This window comes from Gossypium hirsutum, chromosome A05 (genome assembly GCF_007990345.1).
Source record: "Gossypium hirsutum isolate 1008001.06 chromosome A05, Gossypium_hirsutum_v2.1, whole genome shotgun sequence".
Taxonomy (NCBI): Eukaryota; Viridiplantae; Streptophyta; class Magnoliopsida; order Malvales; family Malvaceae; genus Gossypium; species Gossypium hirsutum.
In genome coordinates, this window is record NC_053428.1 from 16,207,470 (window position 1) to 16,227,891 (window position 20,422).

General features: G+C 28.9%; 1 protein-coding gene across 1 annotated transcript; it reads right to left on the reverse strand.

Moving 5' to 3' along the window:
• Nucleotides 1-16,724: 16,724 nt before the first annotated feature.
• Nucleotides 16,725-17,504, reverse strand: LOC121228870 (secreted RxLR effector protein 161-like). The gene has a single exon (XM_041111874.1). The coding sequence runs from the start codon at nt 17,502-17,504 to the stop codon at nt 16,725-16,727; it is 780 nt and encodes a 259-aa protein (XP_040967808.1).
• Between the last annotated feature and the right edge of the window lie 2,918 nt (nt 17,505-20,422).

Below are 20,422 nucleotides of genomic sequence, written 5' to 3' on the forward strand. Positions count from 1 at the left end.
AAGTCCAATCAACCATATTTTTTAAAAACCAATATCAAAATCAAATTCAATATATTAGTCCTTTCATTTAATCTATACCACCTTTTTATTTAACTACATAATTCTCTACGAATTTAATAATTATAGTCACGGTTCCGTTATACATATGTGATTTATCAATTTGTAAAATTGTTTGGATTGAATGCAAGTGACAATGAAGAGTTAATTATCAAAGGTTTAACTAAAATCATTGAGAATCGAGAAAAATATATCCGAACACTAATTAAAGACTGAATCGAGAGAAGCTATAAAGTGAAGCTCGGCAAAGTTGTTTGCAAATCCATTTGGGATTGATTGTTTGTGCAAAGGATAAAAAGGATTATTCATGTTGAAGATTAATGTATATGAGATTGGTATTTGATCGAGAATGAGATTCAATTAGGGTAAGATAGAGAATGGCTAATAAAACTTATGGTGCGATTATGTTTGCTTTTGAGTGACTCATAATTAGTCTTGGTATGACATTCAATTCTTTGCTTAATTGTTATTGTTTGGGGTTAAAAAAATACTAAAATTAAAATAATGTAAATTCAAATGTTCAAAATAACTAAAAAAAAGAATATAATCCTAATAGATTTTGTGGAACAACTTGTGGCGAGCTTCTCAATTCAAATCTTGCATCGATGGTGAGTTTGTGGTGTTGCCGCAAGAAATGATAAATATATTAATCATTGCAATAAATATTAATAATTGTTTAGTAAACTATTCAATCAAAATAATGATATTGTAATCTAGAAATTGTGGTGAAGGCACCGGGATTTCGGCATTAACTAAATTGAGCTTGAATCATTTTAAGATTTGTATTATATTGATGAAGTTCGTCTTGTGAATTCTTCAGATGCTTTTCTAAATCAATTGTAGTAGCACTTGATTTAATTTTATTAGGTTTGGATCCATGGACAAGCCCCGAAACGTTACCCAACCTAGTACCAAGCACTTCATCCACTATTTCATCAATTGTCAAAAGTTCTTCTCCTCCAACATGTTGATTGTAACTCAACGATTTTCTCTTAGAAAATAAAATGATCAACCATAAATATTTTAATCATTCTATAAACAGTAAGCTAAACTTAATTATAAATTATTGCGAATAATTTATAAATATTAAATTATAACACACTCACGATATAAATGAAAAAGTTTTATGTAACAAATATAATAGATAAAAATTTATATAAAAACTAAAATATATTTTGATTGTAACTCATAATACTTTTAGTTAAATCTCATCAAGTATAATTTTTTATTCATTTATAAAAATATAAAAAAAAAGATAAAAAAGCACTTAATTAATAATTCAACTTACTTTGGAAAAAAATCATAATTTTTAAAATTATTTCATAATTAAATTAATGTTTGATTAAGATAAGCATAGAGAGATTGAGTGGAAATGATTATAGACCATACTTGTGATTAATTGTACGGAAATCATGAACTTGGCATTGATGTTTTCATCAGCTAATGATTGTTAGAAACAAATTAATGTTCTTCCCTTGAAAGATTGATTTTGAACAAACATTAAGTACTTTGCTTCATCAACAAGCAATGTAATAAATTCTTTCAATTCACACAAAGAATAATCGGCTAAGTTAAATGGCTCATTCTCTTTTTCCTTTTTTGAATCTCATATAGAGTTGGTTTCAGACTAAAGCTGATCATGGGTTGGGCGGCCCGGCCCGGCCCGAAGATCCGTCCGAAAAATGGAAGAGTTTGGGTAAAAATATAGGCCCAAAAAATGGGCTTGAGCAAAAAAAATGAGGCCCGTTTAGAAAATAGGCCGGGCCTCGGGTAAGAGTTTTTTGGCCCGGACCCGGCCCGAATTATATATTAATAAATTTTTTTATTTTATTTTTAATCATTTTAAATTTTTAATATAATTATTTTTTATTATATTGTCAATTTGTGTATTGTTTTAAGAATTGTTTTAGTATCATTTTTATTTATTTTAATATTTGTTTTTATGTTTTTAAATATATTTAATTTATTATATTTTTAAATATTTGTTTTTATGTTTTTAAAACTCATATTATCACATTAATTCACTGTAACACCTTGAAAATTTTTACAGTAAGATATTATTTTTAATATAGTAAAATAAGGAAATAAAGTGACAAGAAGTGTAACACCCCTAACCCGTATCCGCTGCCAGAACAGGGTTTCAGAGCATTACTACCATTTACAGATCACTAAAAAAAAATTTTAAATACTTACCGATTCAATGCATCATATAAATAAATATATTACCAATTTACCATTCAATCAACAGTTTGACACTTGTATAAGCATCAAACAGCAACATTGTTAGTATACTTGCACATATCTCATATAAATTCAACATTGATATATCTATTTTCTCGACATATCGCACTTGAGTTTAATAATAGTCTCAACTTACATAATTTCCTTGTATCAACATATCAAAGATAATCATATATGTACATGTCATGAAACATATCATGCTCTTACCGTTTCTTCATAAGCATATATCATTCATTTCATTATATCAATATTTCATGCTCCATCATTTCTATATATTTTATGTATATTTATTCCGGTAATAGCTTATATCAAACTTAACATAAATTATATTCCATGTACTTATACTTATTTCGTTTATCTATCTTCATAATTATTTCATATAATCATTCGTCATCTGATACATATTACCTGAATATCAATTGTTCAACAGATGTTAAAGCGTCTCCCATCCACGGTCTTATTTATCTTTGACATGATGCCATAGTGTCTTTCAACTATGGTCTTACTCATTTTCTGTCATGTTGCCATAGTATCTTTCAACCATGGTCTTGTTCATTTCATATCACGTTGCCATGGTATCTTTCAACCATGGTCTTACACATTTCATATCAGGTTGCCATGGTATCTTTCAACCATGGTCTTACACATTTCATATTAGGCTGCCATGGTATCTTTTAACCATGGTCTTGTTCATTTCATATCACGTTGCCATGGTATCTTTCAACCATGGTCTTATACATTTCATATCAAGTTGCCATGGTATCTTTCAACCATGGTCTTACACATTTCATATCAGGCTGCCATGGTATCTTTCAACCATGGTATTGTTCATTTCATATCACGTTGCCATGGTATCTTTCAACCATGGTCTTGCACATTTCATATCAGGTTGCCATGGTATCTTTCAACCATGGTCTTACACATTTCATATCAGGCTGCCATGGTATCTTTCAACCATGGTCTTACACATTTCATATCAGAGAGCACACTCCCGCGAACCTCATCCTTACAGTGGGATTACCAGTCCAAGCTAAATCCCCTGTAATATAAACTCATAGAGTATTGTCGGGATTACCAGTCCAGGCTAAATCCCCTACAACGACAATTACTCTAATGAGCTTGGATCTGAATTACCAGTCCATGCTAAATTCAGACCCTAATTCGGATTACTTGTCCGGGCTAAATCCATTTTACACATATTCTTCGGGAGGGCTATATCAGGATAGGATCACCCGTCCGGGCTAGATCCTTTTTACCGTCAATTCCTTTTCAGAGATCCATCGAATTTTCCTTTTATTCAACCGGGATTTCTTCTCCTTTTTATCAAATTTATCAATGTTTCATAAATTTTCATACAATGAACATTCAAATCATATTCACATAAATAACATACAATCTCAAGCATTTAAGAATATAATTCAAGTTACACGAACTTACCTCATTGCTTGTTTGTGTTTATAATTTCATTAATCTAATATCTTTTCTTTTCCATTATCAAGTCTCATATTTGAGTCGTCCGGATCTTTATAAATAAATTTGATCATCATTTTCATTCATTTCATCTTCTAATGCATTTAATTAATGCTCTAGGAAAAATTACCATTTTGCCCCTAAACTTTTAATTAATGACGATTTCATCCTTAGTGTCAGGAAAATAAAATTCTTGCAATTTAATCCTTATTTCCAGCTATTATTCTCATATATATTGATAACAATCCATAAATTCTATAAAATATCAGAATTTTTCATAATTTCAACACTTTTCAATTTAATAACTAAAACATGTTTTCCCCCGATCTTGAACTAAATTAATAATTTCATTCAATTTTGTAATTTAAATAATAAAATAATCCATTTCATGCAATTTGGTCATTTCTGACATGTTTACAAAATTACCCATAAAGTTTTACTTTTATTCAATTTAGTCCCTGGGCCTAAAATATGCAAATTAGCCATGCTAGATGAATATTCATACATATTTTTCCTCCTCCTCCTCTCCATTCCACATCCTTAATGTAGATAACACACTTGTAAGTAACATTATCCATAATTTTTATTATTTACTTTTATGAATATTCAAGCTGTCTATCTGCATCATAGTCACTAAATTATTTATATCTGGACCTATAGAACTCAAAATTAATATCCGATAATTTTATCTGAATCTAGACTCATATATATTCTTACCATAAAAATTTCAGAATTTTTGGTTTAGCCAGTAAGTACAGTTTATTCTTTAAAGTTACCCCTGTTCTGCTGTCTGACAGTTGTGACCCTTCTTCACTAAAAATTAATTATCTCCTTGTACAGAATTCTAATGATGTTCATATTTGTTTCTATTAAAAATATACTCATTCAAGATTCTAAACATATAAATTTAAGCCCCTAATTATTTTTATTCAATTTTTTATGATTTTTGAAAGTCAGAACAGGGGAACCCGAATTCATTCTGACCTTGTCTAACAAAATTCATTATATCTCAAAATTTACAAATCCATTGCTTACACTATTTCTTCTATTAGAAACTATACTCAATAAGATTTAATTCCATATTTTTTTCATCTTCTAATTCGATTTCTACAATTTATGGTGATTTTTCAAAATTAGTCTACTGCTGCTGTCCAAACTGTTTTTGTGCAAGCTATTAATTACCATGTTATAACACCCTTATTTTCTTTTTCTACGCCATTTCTCATCACTTTCTCTTATTTTCTCTTCACTAACATATCAAAAACATAGGACCTTATGTAAGAAAACTCTACTATAACATTATTTCCATGCTTTGTCAATAATAACAAACTTAAAAACATATTGAAATCTTGATATACTTACCTTTTCTTATTGACTTCAATCTTTAACTTGATTTTTCTCTCTCCTCCAGCTTCGATTTCTTGAATCCAACTTGATATTCTTGTTCCCCATCATCTCCTTGCTATCTTTCTCTCTTGATGGCTATGGAAATTCTTTCAATTTTTAGGTGAAAATAATGAATTTTTGGTGGAAGGACTAAATTGTAAAGAAAGCAAACTTCTTTTCTTCTTCTTATCTTACGTTAGTTTGCATGGGAAAGGAAATGTGTTGATAATTCTTCATCTTTCCTTCCTTTTATTCTAAATAAATAATAATATAATAATAATAAACATCTCATAAAATATTAATAAAATAATATTTATCTAATTAATTAATTTAAAATATCATCAACATAATCATTACATTCTAGAATTCTCTCTCTTACTAATTGACCATTTTGCCCTTCATGATCTTTTAGAATTCCATCATTGAGTCATCACTTAATTTGGTAAAATTGCGATTTAGTCCCTTATAATTTTTTTACCTATTCAATTTGGTCCTAATTCATAAATTTTTCTTGGTTTCTAGATCATTCCACCCTTAAAATATTTGTACCATTAGTCCTTCAACTTTTTTATATTTACACTTCAACCCCTTAAATTTTGAGTATTTACTCTTGTGCAACAAGACTTTTCTCATCTTTGCAATTTAGTCCTTTCTTGAATTAATATATCATAATATACTTCTCAATATTGACATCACTCAAAAATTCCCTTTTTGTCACTTTATTTCCTTATTTTACTATATCACGGATAATGTTTTACTGTAAAAATTTTCGGGGTATTACAAGAAGAGAAAAAATTGAGTTATGTCACTGGGAAGTATATTATGACATATTGATTCAAGAAAAGGATTAAATTGTAAAAGCGAGAAAAGTTTTGTGGCCCAAGAGTAAATACTCAAATTTTGAGGGATTAAAGTGTAAATATGAAAAGTTGAAGGACTAATAGTGCAAATATTTTAAGGGTGGAATAATCTAAAAACCAAGGAAAATTGATGAATTAGGACCAAATTGAATAGGTGAAGAATTATGAGGGACTAAATTGCAATTTTACCAAATTAAGTAATGACTCGAGAATGGAATTTTAAAAGATCACTAAAGGCAAAATGGTCAATTGTAAGAGAGAGAAATCTAGAGACAATGATGATGTTGGAGATATTTTAGATAAATTAAATAAATAAATATTAGTTTATTAATACTTTAAATTGATTTTTAAATGATATTTTATTATTTTATTATTATTTTATTTAGTATATATAAGGAAAGAAAGATGAAGAATCATCATCTTTTCTTTCCGATGCAAACTAACGTGAGAGAGGAAGAAGAAAAGAAGTTTTCTTTCTTTACAATCTAGTCCTTCCACCAAAAATTCATTATTTTCACCTAAAAATTGAAAGAATTTCCGTAGCCATCAAGAGAGAAAGATAGCAAGGAGATGATGGGGAGCAAGAATATCAAGTTGGATTCAAGAAATAGAAGCTGGAGGAGAGAGAAAAATCAAGTTGAAGATTGAAGTCAATAAGAAAAGGTAAGAACATCAAGATTTCAATATATTTTTAAGTTTAATATTATTGAAAAAGCCTGGAATTGATGTTTATTTAGAGTTTTCTTATATATTGTCTTATATTCTTGTCATGTTAGTGAAGAGAAAATAAGGGTGTTATAAACATGGTAAATAATACTTTGCACTAAAACAGTTTTGAACAGCAGCAATAGTCTAAATTTGAAAAATCACCAAAAATTGTGGGAATCGAATTAGAGGTTAAATAAAATATGAAATTAAATCTTATTGAGTCTAGTTTCTTATAAAAGAAATGTTGTAAGAAATGAAATTGTAAATTGTGAGATATAGTAAATTTGGTGAGATAAGGTCAGAATGATTTCGGGTTCCTCTGTTCTGACTTTGGAAAATCATCAAAAATTGGAGAAAAATAATTATGGGCTTAAATTTATATGATTAGAATTCTGAATGTGTCTATTTTCAATATAAATAAACGGGAACATCATTTGAATTCTGTAAAATGAGATAATTAATTTTTAGTTAAGAAGGCTTGAAATTGTCAGACAGCAGAATAAGGGTGAATTTAAAGAATAAACTGTACTTATTGGCTAAACCAAAAATTCTTAAAATTTTATGGTAAGAAGATACATAAGTATAGTTTCATGGAAAATTAGAGGATCTTAATTTTGAGTTCTTATCTCAAGATATAAATAATTTAGTGACTATGACGCAAATGGACAGTTTTGAATATACACATAAGTAAATAGTGAAATTATTGATATTGTTATTTGTAGCATGTTATATAAATTAAGGATGTGGAACGGAGAGGAGGAGGAGGAGGAAAATATGTATGAATACTCATCTAGCATGGCTAATTTGCATGTTTTAGGCTAAGGGACTAAATTGAATAAAATTAAAATTTTATGGGTAATTTTGTAAAATGTTAAAAATGACCAATTTGCATGAAATGGATTATTTTATTATTTAAAATTACAAAATTGAATGAAATTATTAATTTAGCTCAAGATCGGGGAAAAACATGTTTTAAGGATTAAATTGAAAATTGTTGAAATTATGGAAAATTCTTATATTTTATAGAATTCATGGGTTGTTATCAATTTATTTGAGAATAACGGCTGGAAATAAGGATTAAATTGCAAGAATTTTATTTTTTTTAGCCTAAGGATGAAATCGTCATTAATTAAAAAGTTTAGGGGTAAAATGATAATTTTGTTTAGAGCATCAATTGAATGTATTAGAACATGAAATAAATGAAAACGACGATCAAATTTCTTTATAAAGATCCGGATGACTCAAATACGAGACTTGAACGTGGAAAAGAAAAGATATCGGATTAATGAAATTATAAACATGAACAAGTAACGAGGTAAGTTAGTATAACTTGAATTGTATTTTTAAATGTATGAAATATCGATATAATGAATTACCTGATTTATGTTTATGAAGAAATGGCAAGAGAATGATATTTATCATGACATGTAAATAGGTGATTATCTTTAATATGTTGATACAAGGAAATTAATTAAATTGAGACGAGTAATAAATTCAAGTACAACATATCGAGAAAAATAAGTACGTTAAGGGACAATATGTTTGATTTTAATTGGTTCACGTTAGATGAAATGAAATATCTGATAAATAAATCGGTAACTCCGGTAATGCTCTGTAACTCTATTCGGGTGACGGATTCGGGTTAGGGACGTTACATTCACTCTATGGATTCCAGACTTTGAATCCCCTCTAGACTTGATCATGGGTCGGGCCACCCCGTCCAAAATTGAAGGCTCGCCCGAAAACTAAGAGGGTTTGGGAAAAAATATAAGCCCAAAAAATTAGCTTGGACAAAAAATAATGCTTGTTTTCTAAACAAGTCGAGCCTCAAGTAGGATTTTTTAGCCCGAGCCCAGCCCGAATCAAGCTAAACTTCCCTTTTGTTGCCATTTCGCTATTATATTGCTTGTATCTTGTTGTTATCATTTGGATTTTGTATAACTCTTGTTTTATTGTTAAATTTATTACTATTTTAGAGGCATTTGCTTACTAAATTGCAACTAGACTTGTTCATGGGTTAAGTCAGGCCTTGACAAAATTTTAGGCGTATTTTTGGGCTAGGCCCAAGCCTACCAAACAGACCTAAAATTTTTCCCAAACCCGGCACTAATAAAAATATTAAAACTCGGACTTGGCCTGCCCGTATTGAATTTTTTATATAATTTTTAATATATAAAATACATCACAAAACACTAAAAATTAAAATAAATGTTTCCCAATAAATTGAAAAAAATTAAAAAATATTTATACTTAAATAACACTAACATAGGTGCAACTTAACAAGTAAATGTCTCTAAAATAGTAGCAAAATTAATAATAAAATAAGAGTTATACTGTAATGGCCCACCAGAAAACCAAAAATACAAAACCAAAATAATAACATTAAAAGTCCATATAAAACAATCCAAATTACAAAACAAAATAACATGCCCAAAACCCAATGACCCAAAATTAACCTAATCCTAAAACCCAATACCCAAGCTCACGACCTTAACTATTTTTAGCAAAAAAAAAAGGTAGAAAACCCTAGCTATCGCCACACACTGGCCACCACCTCACATGCGTCTGACACCTCTGCCACTGCCACCTACAAAGAAGGACGAACACGCAACAACAAAAAAACATGCAACCAGTAGATAACAGCAAAGAAAAAACAAAAGAACAGTAGAAAACAAAGGCAAAAAAATAAAAAAGAATTTTGTACTCCGGCTATAAAAGCCACAACAGAAACTTTGTAATTTTTTCGGACACACACTAGAGTAATAAAAAAAAATCAAAACTTCAAAGGTGTAAAAAAAAACAGAAATCAAAACTTCAAAGGTGATTTTTTTTAACTTATTATTTATTTTATTTTATTTTTTTAAAAGAAAAAGAAGAAATACATAGAGAAAATCAAATACAAAAATTTGTAATGAAACATAGATTCAAAAAAAGAAAGGTGATTTTTTTTTTAACTTTCGTTTTTCATCTTTTATTTTAGAAAAATATAAAATAAAAATAAAATCTTTTACCTTTTTGCCGGTGTGTCGCCCTCCGTCTTGGAAGACCGATGGACCCTTGGGGGTTCGTCGAACGGTTGCAACGGAAGTGAGCAGAAACAAAGGGTTCTTTGTTTCTTTTCTTTTCTTTTCTTTTTGAGGGCTTTTTTGGCCATTTTTAACTCAAATTGGGGTTCTACTCGAAAAAAGGAATCCGTGGATGGCGGCGCCATCGTCGATGATCGGTGGCCACCACGGTGGTTGATGGCGGAGCCAGGCCGGAGTTGGTTTTGTTTGAGAGAAAAAAGAGGCTTTCGTTTTTTTTTAAACAAAGGGCTGAAATGTTTTTTTGTCAAAACTTGAACTTATATACCCATGCAAAACGACGTAGTTTTGGGATTCAAGTTCAGACACCAAAACTGCGTCGTTTTGGCCAACCCGCTTCTGACCCGACCCAAAGCCTCAAGTTTGTGTTTTTTGGACTAGTGTATAATTTCAACACTAGTCCTTCCGCTTTTCGAATGGTTTATAATTGGGTCCAGATCCTTTTCTTTTAATTTTTAGAAATTTTACTGCATTTTTTCTATACGTTTCAATTTGGTCCTTAGTTCGTTGATCTCCTAAGGATCGGGTTATTTGCCCATTAGGTCCTGGCTGGTTTTCGCTATTTTCATTTTAGTCCGCCATTCATTTATTTTATCTTAATTTATCCTGTTAATTTGATTTGAGTGACAATCGAGTCCTTTATTCATTTTAATTCTTTATGTATTTACTCGTTTGCCTATTATTATTAATATTATTATTATTTAAAACTGTCTTATTTTCTTTTTTATTGGGTATCTATTTGTTTATTTTGTTTTGTCATCCATTATTATATTTATGTCCTTTATTACAAATTGCACTCCAAATTTCATTTACATTTTAATTTGGTCCTTATTTCTCAATATTTTATAAACTATTTTCCTCAATATTCATTTATGTATTTATTTATTTCTTTTCTTTATTATGTTTAAAATTTGGTATTGTCATTTCATGTGCATATTTTGTCATTATTATTTTTATCATTTTTATTATTTATTTTATTTTTCTTTGATTGTTCATATTAGTGTTAAAATAGTATATATTATGTGATTATTGCCATTATGTGCATTATGAAATGTTCTCTTAGTAATTTATATTATTGTCATTTATCAACGCAATGTTTCATTCATATATCATCGTTTCGTTTTCTACATTACCATTTTATCTCATTTCGTTAAAATCATATCAAAAATCGCACTTAAACGTATTTATCCATAATAGGTTGTTTTATATTATACCCCAAATAAGAGAAATACACATCGTTTAAATATTACATTTGTTATTATTCAAAAATTTTCAAAATAATGCAATGTTTCGTATTTAGAGATTTGAGAAGTCATACCCTAACTTACAGGGTTTCTATTTTTCTCGTTAAACCTAAATGACCAAATATCCTTTTAAAATTCAAATACATGAGATTTAAATAAAAAATAAAAAAACAAGCTTATTCTCGAGGATTCAAGGTGTCGTGTCCTAACTTACGGGATGTGACATTTTATTATCTCGAGACGAGAGGGTGTTTAAGATTTGTTTCGATTTATATATGAATTTTTTTAAGTAAAATTAGCATTAATACAAAGAGGGATCATATTTTAAACTCCTCCCAATTTTTCAACTTTTGACACTAAGACATGAAGTAATCAATTAGGACCAATTTTGGACATTACGAAGGTGCTAGTCCTTCCTCATACGTAACGATTCCCGAACCCATTTTCCTGAATTTTGTAGACCAAAATCGTTATTTTAGTAAATCAAAATTGTTTATTAAAACAATCAAATTACGAGGTGACCTGATCACACCTCATAAAAATGATTGGTGGTGACTCCTATTTTTATTTTTGTTTTTTTTGAAATAAAAAGTCGATTTCAAAAAAATGGTTTCGACATATACAATATCCAAATAATAATAATAAAACAGTAGCAACATAATAGTGAAATTGTAACAAAACAATAAGAAAACAACAAGAAAATAATAGTTTTTTTCTCTTTGTAAATTGGGGTTGAGGCCGTGCCAAAAAGCCTTACTCTAGGCTCGACCTATTTTCTAAAGGGACCTTTTTTCTCAAGCCTATTTTTCGAGCCTATATTTTTTCTCAAACCCTCACACTTTCCGGGCGGGTCTTCGGGTCTAGCCACTTGTCTAATTGCAACTATCTTAGTATTATTTAAGTATAATTACTTTTTAATTTATTTTCAATTTGACGGGAAACATTTCTTTTAATGTTTTTAGTATATTTGATGCATTATATTTTTAAATTTATTTTTATATGAAAATAATTTTAAAAAATTAATACGTGCGGGTCGGGTCAGACTCGAGATTAGCATTTTTAATCTTAGTTGGAGTTGAGTAAAAGCCCAACCTAAAAAATAAGCCTAAAATAGTACATCGACTCGGCCCGAACCCAACCTAGCTAAGCCCATGAGCAGTTCTAATCCCCTCTCATTTTTATTTTGTTTTTTTTTCTAATGAATGTTGCTTCAAGCTCTCTCTTTTTAAATATATATATTATATAAAGAAAAATATATTAAAAAATTAGTTGATGCTTTTAAAAATTAAAATATATTTAACATAATAATATATATAATTTATTTTCAATATATAATTACATATTTATTTTTTTATCTATATAAAAAAGAAGTTATTAATTAAACAATAAAAAAACTTAAAACATATTTATTAAGTAAAAACTTGAAAATAGCATGTTCCTTAATTAAAAATTTTAAAATAAAAAAAAATGCTTAAAGCAACTTTCATTAGAACCTAGAACCTAATGATAGAAAATGTGTTTAGTATAAAACGTTTTTTAAAGAACCTTTTTTTATAGAACTCATTTTTTTGCCATGTCAGCTTCTAAGTTCTAACTTTAAGAATTATTTATTTCCCTAAATAATGTAAAAATTTAGAAAAAAAACGACATTTTCACTAATTTTACTATATTAAAAGCCTACTTATGAAATCTAAAAATTTCACATATCAATTACAGCTCTAATTATAATAAAACCTTAAACTGTATTCAAATTATGATATCGTTTAAATAGAAGCGACGTTAGTTCAAACATGACGCGTAGTTTGAAACGAAATTTGACAAAAGAGCAGAACACCCAAATCAGTTTCCGTACCCCAGCATGTTTTGCGTGTAGCGTGAAACTCCACGGTATCATACATGCAATTATTTTCCAACTTAATAAATATCATGGTTGACTTGGACCCTATACTATTCTTCTTTTTCGGTCAGGACTCAATATATTTAAATATTTTTTATTTCTTTTATTAATTCCATCTTAATTGAATTGGAAAATTACATAAAATCGAAAATTTATAAAAATAATAAATCTAGATATATATAAGTTCTGAGTTTGACAAAATTTTTAAACTGACGAGAATATTAATTGTTTTCCAATATATTACTAAATTAATTTTAAAAATATTATAATTTAATTTAAAAAGTTGTGTTAATTTTAATAAAGAGTTATTATTTAAATAGAACTTTAAGAATGAAATATGAATAAGAATGGTGATATTTTTAATTATTAGTTAAATTTTGACGTAAAAAAGTTGTGTTAATTTTTAAAAATGTGTTTATTGAGGTAAAAAATAATTATTACTTGAATAAAACTTTAAGTATCTTAATTATTACTTAATTAGTATTAGAGTTATATACCAATTAATATTTATATTTAGCTTTATAAATAATATTCGATAAATAGAAATATTGAATTAAGTAGCATCTAAGATAAATTATCGGTAATAAAGTTAGAATTATATAATAATAATAATAATAATAATAATAATAATAATAATAAGATGAAGAATAAAAGTCATGGTTCTTCGAAAAGGTAATATTGAATCGTATTGGAACAATAATGACATGGGAGAGTTATCGGAGATTATATTAATTGATAATGAGATAATATGGTATTATGATATTATTAGTTTTAACTTTTCTATAAATTTTAACTATGTGAAGTAATCACTTTTAAAACTGTTTCTTTTTTTTTATCTATTTGTTATTTATTTAGTACAAGTGAAAAATATTTTATGCATTTGTTTGAAAAGAAAATCAAATTTCAACAATTATTTTTAACCACTATTATTATATATGTTTATTAATTTAGTTTCAATATATTTCCTATTTATTACAAACTATTATTATTGCTACATGTTGTTTTACCCATTTTTTATTTTAATTTTTAAATTAACATTATGGTTAATTTACATAAATAATATATAAAAAATTAATTTCTGAAATGGGTTGTCAATGAAATTAATTACGAAAATAGTATATTTTTGGGTGGAGCTTTTCTCATAGGTGCCACTATATTTTTTTATAATAATTTTTTTTTGTTTTTTTTAAATATTATTTTATTGGTGGCACATTTCTCATATATGTCACCACTTGTATTATTTTTTCCCGGTTCAGTACATGATCCGTATATATTTACGAATGTGGTATGGGATAGGTGGTGTCTATCTGGTAGGCGTCACTGGTAACTCCTATAAATAAAAATTGTCAAATAAAAATAAAATTACATTATAAAAATTTACATTAATAAAAAATTACAAAACACTAAACTAAACACTAACAATTTATATAGCTTAATCAAAAATTACTAACAAAATAACTGTAAAATAACAATTTAAAGGTTGAAATGTCTTTGGGCAAAACATGAATATACAAATACAACATAATCACTTCAGTGTTAAAATCCACATAAAATTTAGATATATGACACCTTATACAATGGTTGAAAAAAATAAGGGATAATTTCACAAAACGTCTTCAAACTATGATTAAATTCTAATTCATTCCTAAATTTCAAAATGTACCAAAACAATCATGCCAATCATATCCTTCTTCTGCCTTAGATGTGAGCTTTAGCATTAATGATAACTTGGATCTAATGTGGTTTGTTTTGTTAATTACATGAAAGATTGGGGCAGATTCTCCTCTTTTTTTCCCAATATTTTCCTTTACCTTCTTTAATTTATTATAATAAAAATAAGAAAGTTAGTAGTTATATTATAAACAAATAATTTTATTAAAAAAATTATTTTCTCCTTGTCCTTTTATATAAATTCATGAAGAAAACAAAAAAATATTAATAATTTTTTTTTCAATTAACTTTTAACAAATCAACTCTAAAATTTAAATACATGCATTAGACAAAAAAAACACAGGTATTGCATTGATAAAATCTGTCAAACCCAAATACCAAATGATAATGGAGTAAAATAATTTAAATTAACATTTAATAAGAAATTTATAATACTAATATAAAAATGTAGTATTACTTGTTTTCTTTGTATTTATTTATACACAAGAGGAAAAGGGAAATATATGAAGGAAAGTAAAAAAGGAAATATTTCAAGTGTTTTATGAGCTATTATATTTTATTTATTTTTATTATCTTGAAGAAGTGAAAACAAAAAGGAAGGAAAAAGGGAAACCTTATTTTACTTTTAAAGGAAAAATGAAAAAAGCGTGTGGGAAAGAGTTGGTGACAGTGACATATGTCACCAATTTGGTTGCATAATAAAGTTCAGTATCCTTCTTTGAACGTGAAAAAAAAAAACAATTAAACTACGACAACTTAAATTGAAACAACACTTTGGATTTGAAAATCCAATTGGAATATTTTAAAAATAAAAATATGGTTTAAAATTTTATAAATAAATAAATATTTTTTATTGAAATTAATATATCTATTATTAATAATAACACTTTCTAAAAAGATAAAAGGTTAAATATGAAATTAAAACCCCAACAACCTGATTCCATAATTAAAAGATAAAATTAACTACATATTTTTTCCTTCCACGCGGTTTCGTCTTTCTTTTCTATGCTGTTTCCATTTTCATGTATAGAGAAGTCGTCGGTTTGATCAAATTTGGTTTGCAGTCACTGAGCTCCACTTATTGGTTAAAGATAAATTGATTTTTAATTTTTTTTTTATTTTCGTAATTTGTGTCGTCCATTAATAATATGCTACTGTTTTATCTGCTAATGAAAGAAGAGAATCGATATGAACTTATTAACGACAAGTTTCTCATTTTAAATGTTTCACTTTAACTCAAATCTGTATTTAATTAAAATCTGATAAAATATTCAATATAGAAAATCTCAAAAAGAAGCATTTTAGGGTGCGATTACATTTTCTATTTTTCATTTTCATTTTTACAAATAATTTTTAACTTTTGTTTTTAAAAATTGAAATATATATTTGAAAATGAAAATAGAAATTTATTTTCAATACTGAAAATAATTTTTATTTTCTGTTTTCAAAATAAAAATAAAAAATAATTAATTAATTAATTAAATTAAAGTATAATTATTTAAAATACATTAGTAAAATAAAAAATTTAAAAGTTATAAAAATAAAAAATTGCTTCTAAAAGACCACATAAAATGAAATTAAAAAAAAAACTCTTGTTTTTGTTGTGAAATGATAAAGAAAGAATAAACTAAAATGTGATAGAAGAAAGAGTGTAAAGAGAATGTAGAATAGAAAGTGTATCTTCTTTTTTTATATATATTTTTCATGAGTACATGAGCCCCATATAATAGGGGTTAAAAGTAACTCCCTAATTATTATAGGGCATGTAAAGGGTCATGACCTTTTATCTCCCATATTAATGGAGTATAGGAAAAGTCTCATAACTTATGGGGTATAGGAAGGGTTTTATAACTTATGGGGTTGATAATGACATCCACATAAATATTTCATAACACTCCCTCTTGGATGTTCATTATCTAATTATGTCTCGTTAAAACCTTACTAAGAAAAACCTAGTAGGACAAAAACTTAGTGAAGGAAAAAGAGTACATAATTATACGCTTGATATGCTGCCTCATTAAAAACCTTACCTGGAAAACCCAATGGGATAAAACCAAGGTTAAGGGAAAAAGAGTTCAGCGCGTATTAACTCCCCCTAATGGCTACATCACTTGAGATCTCGAAGGTGACAGATTCCAATGTAGTAAACAAGCTTCTGAAACACTGATGTAAGAAGCGCCTTAGTGAATAAATCTGCTAAATTCTCACTTGAACTGATCTGCTTAACTTTTATCTCTTTAATCTTCTGGAGGTCATGAGTGAAGAAGAATTTTGGTGCAATGTGTTTTGTTCTGTCACCTTTGATGTATCCACTATCGAGCTCATAAATGCATGTTGTGTTGTCTTCAAACAAGACAGTTGTAGCTTCCTTTCCAGATGATAAACCACAATTATTCCTTATATGCTGGATCATAGATCTTAGCCATACACATTCACGATTTGCTTCATGGATTGCTAAGATTTCTGCATGATTAGACGAGGTTGCTGCAATTGTTTCCTTCATTGAGCGCCAAGAGATTGCAGTACCTCCATATGTAAAAACATATCCAGTTTGTGATTTTCCATTATAAGGATCTGACATAAATCCTGCATCTACAAAACCAATCAACTCTGTCTTGGATTTATTAGGGAAAAATAGACCCATATTCTTTGTGCCTTGGAGATAACGAAATATCTGTTTTACTCCAGTCCAATGTCTCCAAGTTGGGCATGAGCTAAATCTTGCTAGCAAATTTACAGAAAAAGATATATCAGGTCGGGTATGGCTAGCAAGATACATTAATGCCCTAAATGCACTGAGGTATGACACTTCAGGACCAATAAAATCTTCACTATCTTCCCGAGGACGAAAAAGGTCTTTACTTAGATCAAGTGATCTTACAACCATCGGGGTAGTTATTGGATGTGCCTTATCCATAAAATCTCTTTAGCACCTTTTTAATATACGTTGATTGATGCATAAGGATTCCTTCTTTTAGGTGCTCAATTTGTAACCCCAAACAAAATTTCGTTCTTCCAAGGTCTTTCATTTCAAATTCTTTCTTCAAGCACTCAACAGTCTTTTAGATCTCTTCAGGAGTTCCAATTATATTCAAATCATCAACATATACTGCAATAATTACATATCCAGATCCAAACTTCTTAATGAAAATGCATGGGCAAATTGGATCATTCTTGTATCCTTCTTTCAACAAATACTCGCTTAGGTGATTATACCACATGCGTCCGGATTGTTTCAATCCATAAAGGGATTTGTGCAATTTGATCGAATAATGTTCTCTAGAACCTGAACTCACTGCTTCAAGAAGTTTAGATCCTTGAGGGAGTTTTATATAAATGTTAGTATTCAGTGGGCCATACAAATAAGCTGTTACTACATCTATTAGGCGTAAATCAAGCCCTTCTCTTATAGCCAAACTTATCAAAAATCTAAATGTAGTTGCATCCACCACAGGAGAATGTCTCTTCATAATCAATTCCAGGTCTTTGTGAGAATCCTTGTGCAACTAAACATGCTTTATACCTTACAATTTCACTCTTTTCATTTCTTTTACGCACAGAAACCCATTTATATCCCACTGGTTTCACACCTGTAGGTATACGGACTACAGGTCCAAACACTTCTCTTTTCGCTACCGATTTCAATTCATTTTCAATTGATTCTTTCCATTTTGTCCAATCATCTATTTGTTTACATTCCTCAATCGATTTTGGTTTATAATCCTCTTTATTATTTATAACATCTAGTGTTACATTGCATGCAAAAATATCATCGACGTCGATTTGATTTCGGTTCCATTTTATACCGGACATGACATAATCAAAAGAGATCTCTTCATTGTCAGGTACCTGATTTTCTTCTGAAACTATTCTTCCAGTCATGTCTATAGTTTCTTCAAGAGATCCCGGTATAATCATTTTTTCTTTGATTTCACCATAATTAATCATTGCTCATTTCTTTTTTCGAGGATTCTTATCTTTGGAACCAATTGGTCTACCACGCTTCAGGCGTGTATTAGACTCAGTAGCAACTAGATTTTGTCCTTCTGGGACATCAAGTTTTATTAGAGCATTCACAGTTGGTATATATGACTTAGTCACTTTCTTTGGGTTAGAAAATACGTCTGGCAATTCATTAGCTAAACTTTGTAAATGAATAATCTTTTGAACTTCTAAATCACATTGCTTAGTTCGAGGATCAAGATGAGCTAATGACAATCTTTCCAACTAATTTTCTTATCCAGCTGTTTGATTTCTCCCCCTAATGTTGGAAAAATTGACTCGTCAAAATGACAATCTGCAAAACAAGCCGTAAATAGATTCCCTGTAAATGGTTCTAGATATTTAATTATGGATAGGGATTCAAATCCAACATATATACCCAACCTTCTTTGAGGTCCCATCTTAGTTCTATGTGGTGGAGCAATTGGAACATATACGACACATCCAAATGTTCTTAGATGGGAAATATTTGGTTCCCGATCATGAACTATTTGTAAGGGGGAGACTTTATGATAACTTGTTGGCCTGATGCGAATTAATGCAGTTGCATGTAAAATTGCATGCCCCCAAGCAGTGATTAGGAGTTTTGACTTCATAAGTAATGGCCTTGCTATCAATTGAAGTCATATTATTAAGGATTCTGCTAAACCATTTTGTGTGTGAACATGAGCTACAGGATGCTCAACACTTATTCCAATGGACATGCAATAGTTATTAAAAGACTGAGAAGTAAATTCACCAGTATTATCAAGACGGATGGTTTTAATAGGAAAATCTGGGAAATGGGCTCGTAATCGAATTAGTTGAGCAAGCAATCTCGCAAACGCCAGGTTGCGAGTTGATAACAAAGATACATGAGACCATCTACTCGATGCATCGATTAAAACCATAAAGTACCTAAATGGTCCACATGGGGGATGTATAGGCCCACATATATCCCCTTGAATTCACTCAAGAAAAGTAAGTGGTTCGTTATTTATCTTAGCTGGTGATGGTCGGATTATTAATTTCCCCAGTGAACATGCAGCACATGTAATATTTTGAAGAATCTGCTGGCTCTTCAATGAATGTCCACATGAATTTTCAATTATTTTTCGCATCATTATTGAACCGGGATGGCCTAACCGGTCATGCCAAAGAACAAAGTCATTAGTAAACTTCTGGTTTACTATAGCATGTGTTTCTATAGAACTGATCTTTGTGTAGTACAAACCAGTAAAGAATACAGGCAATTTCTCAACAATTTGTTTATTGCCTTGAGCAATACTCGTAATTTGAAGGAATCCACAATTTCCTTCGTTTAAAGTCTCAATATGATATCCATTTTGGTTAATATCTTTAAAACTCAATAAATTTCTTTGAGACTTAGGGGAGTATAATGCATTAATAATTTCAATTTTTGTTCCCCTTGGTAATAAAATAATTGCTCTTCCGGAGCCTTCTATAATAGTTGTACTACCAGATATAGTGCTCACACTTTCTTCTTTCATTATTAAATAAGAAAAATATCTCTTATCTTTCAATATGGTGTGAGTAGTTGCACTGTCTGCTAGACATATATTTTCATCATTCATAGCTGATTGCCTTTGCGAGATAATGTTCTTCAAAGAAACAAAATAACCACAAAATGTCACACATAATAGTGAAAACAGGTATTCAAAGTTCAAATTACTAAAAGGTCTATCAAACAAAATTATCACATAAAACATAGCACTAGTAAAGGTTATAACATCATTATTAAAGTTGCTAAATGAAACATAGAGTAGTAGAGGTTTATTTTATTATTTATTGAAATTTGTGGCC

Bases quoted from the DNA above. Each gene is read 5' to 3' on its own strand.
- LOC121228870 (XM_041111874.1), bottom strand. From the start codon at position 17,504: ATGGTTGTAAGATCACTTGATCTAAGTAAAGACCTTTTTCGTCCTCGG.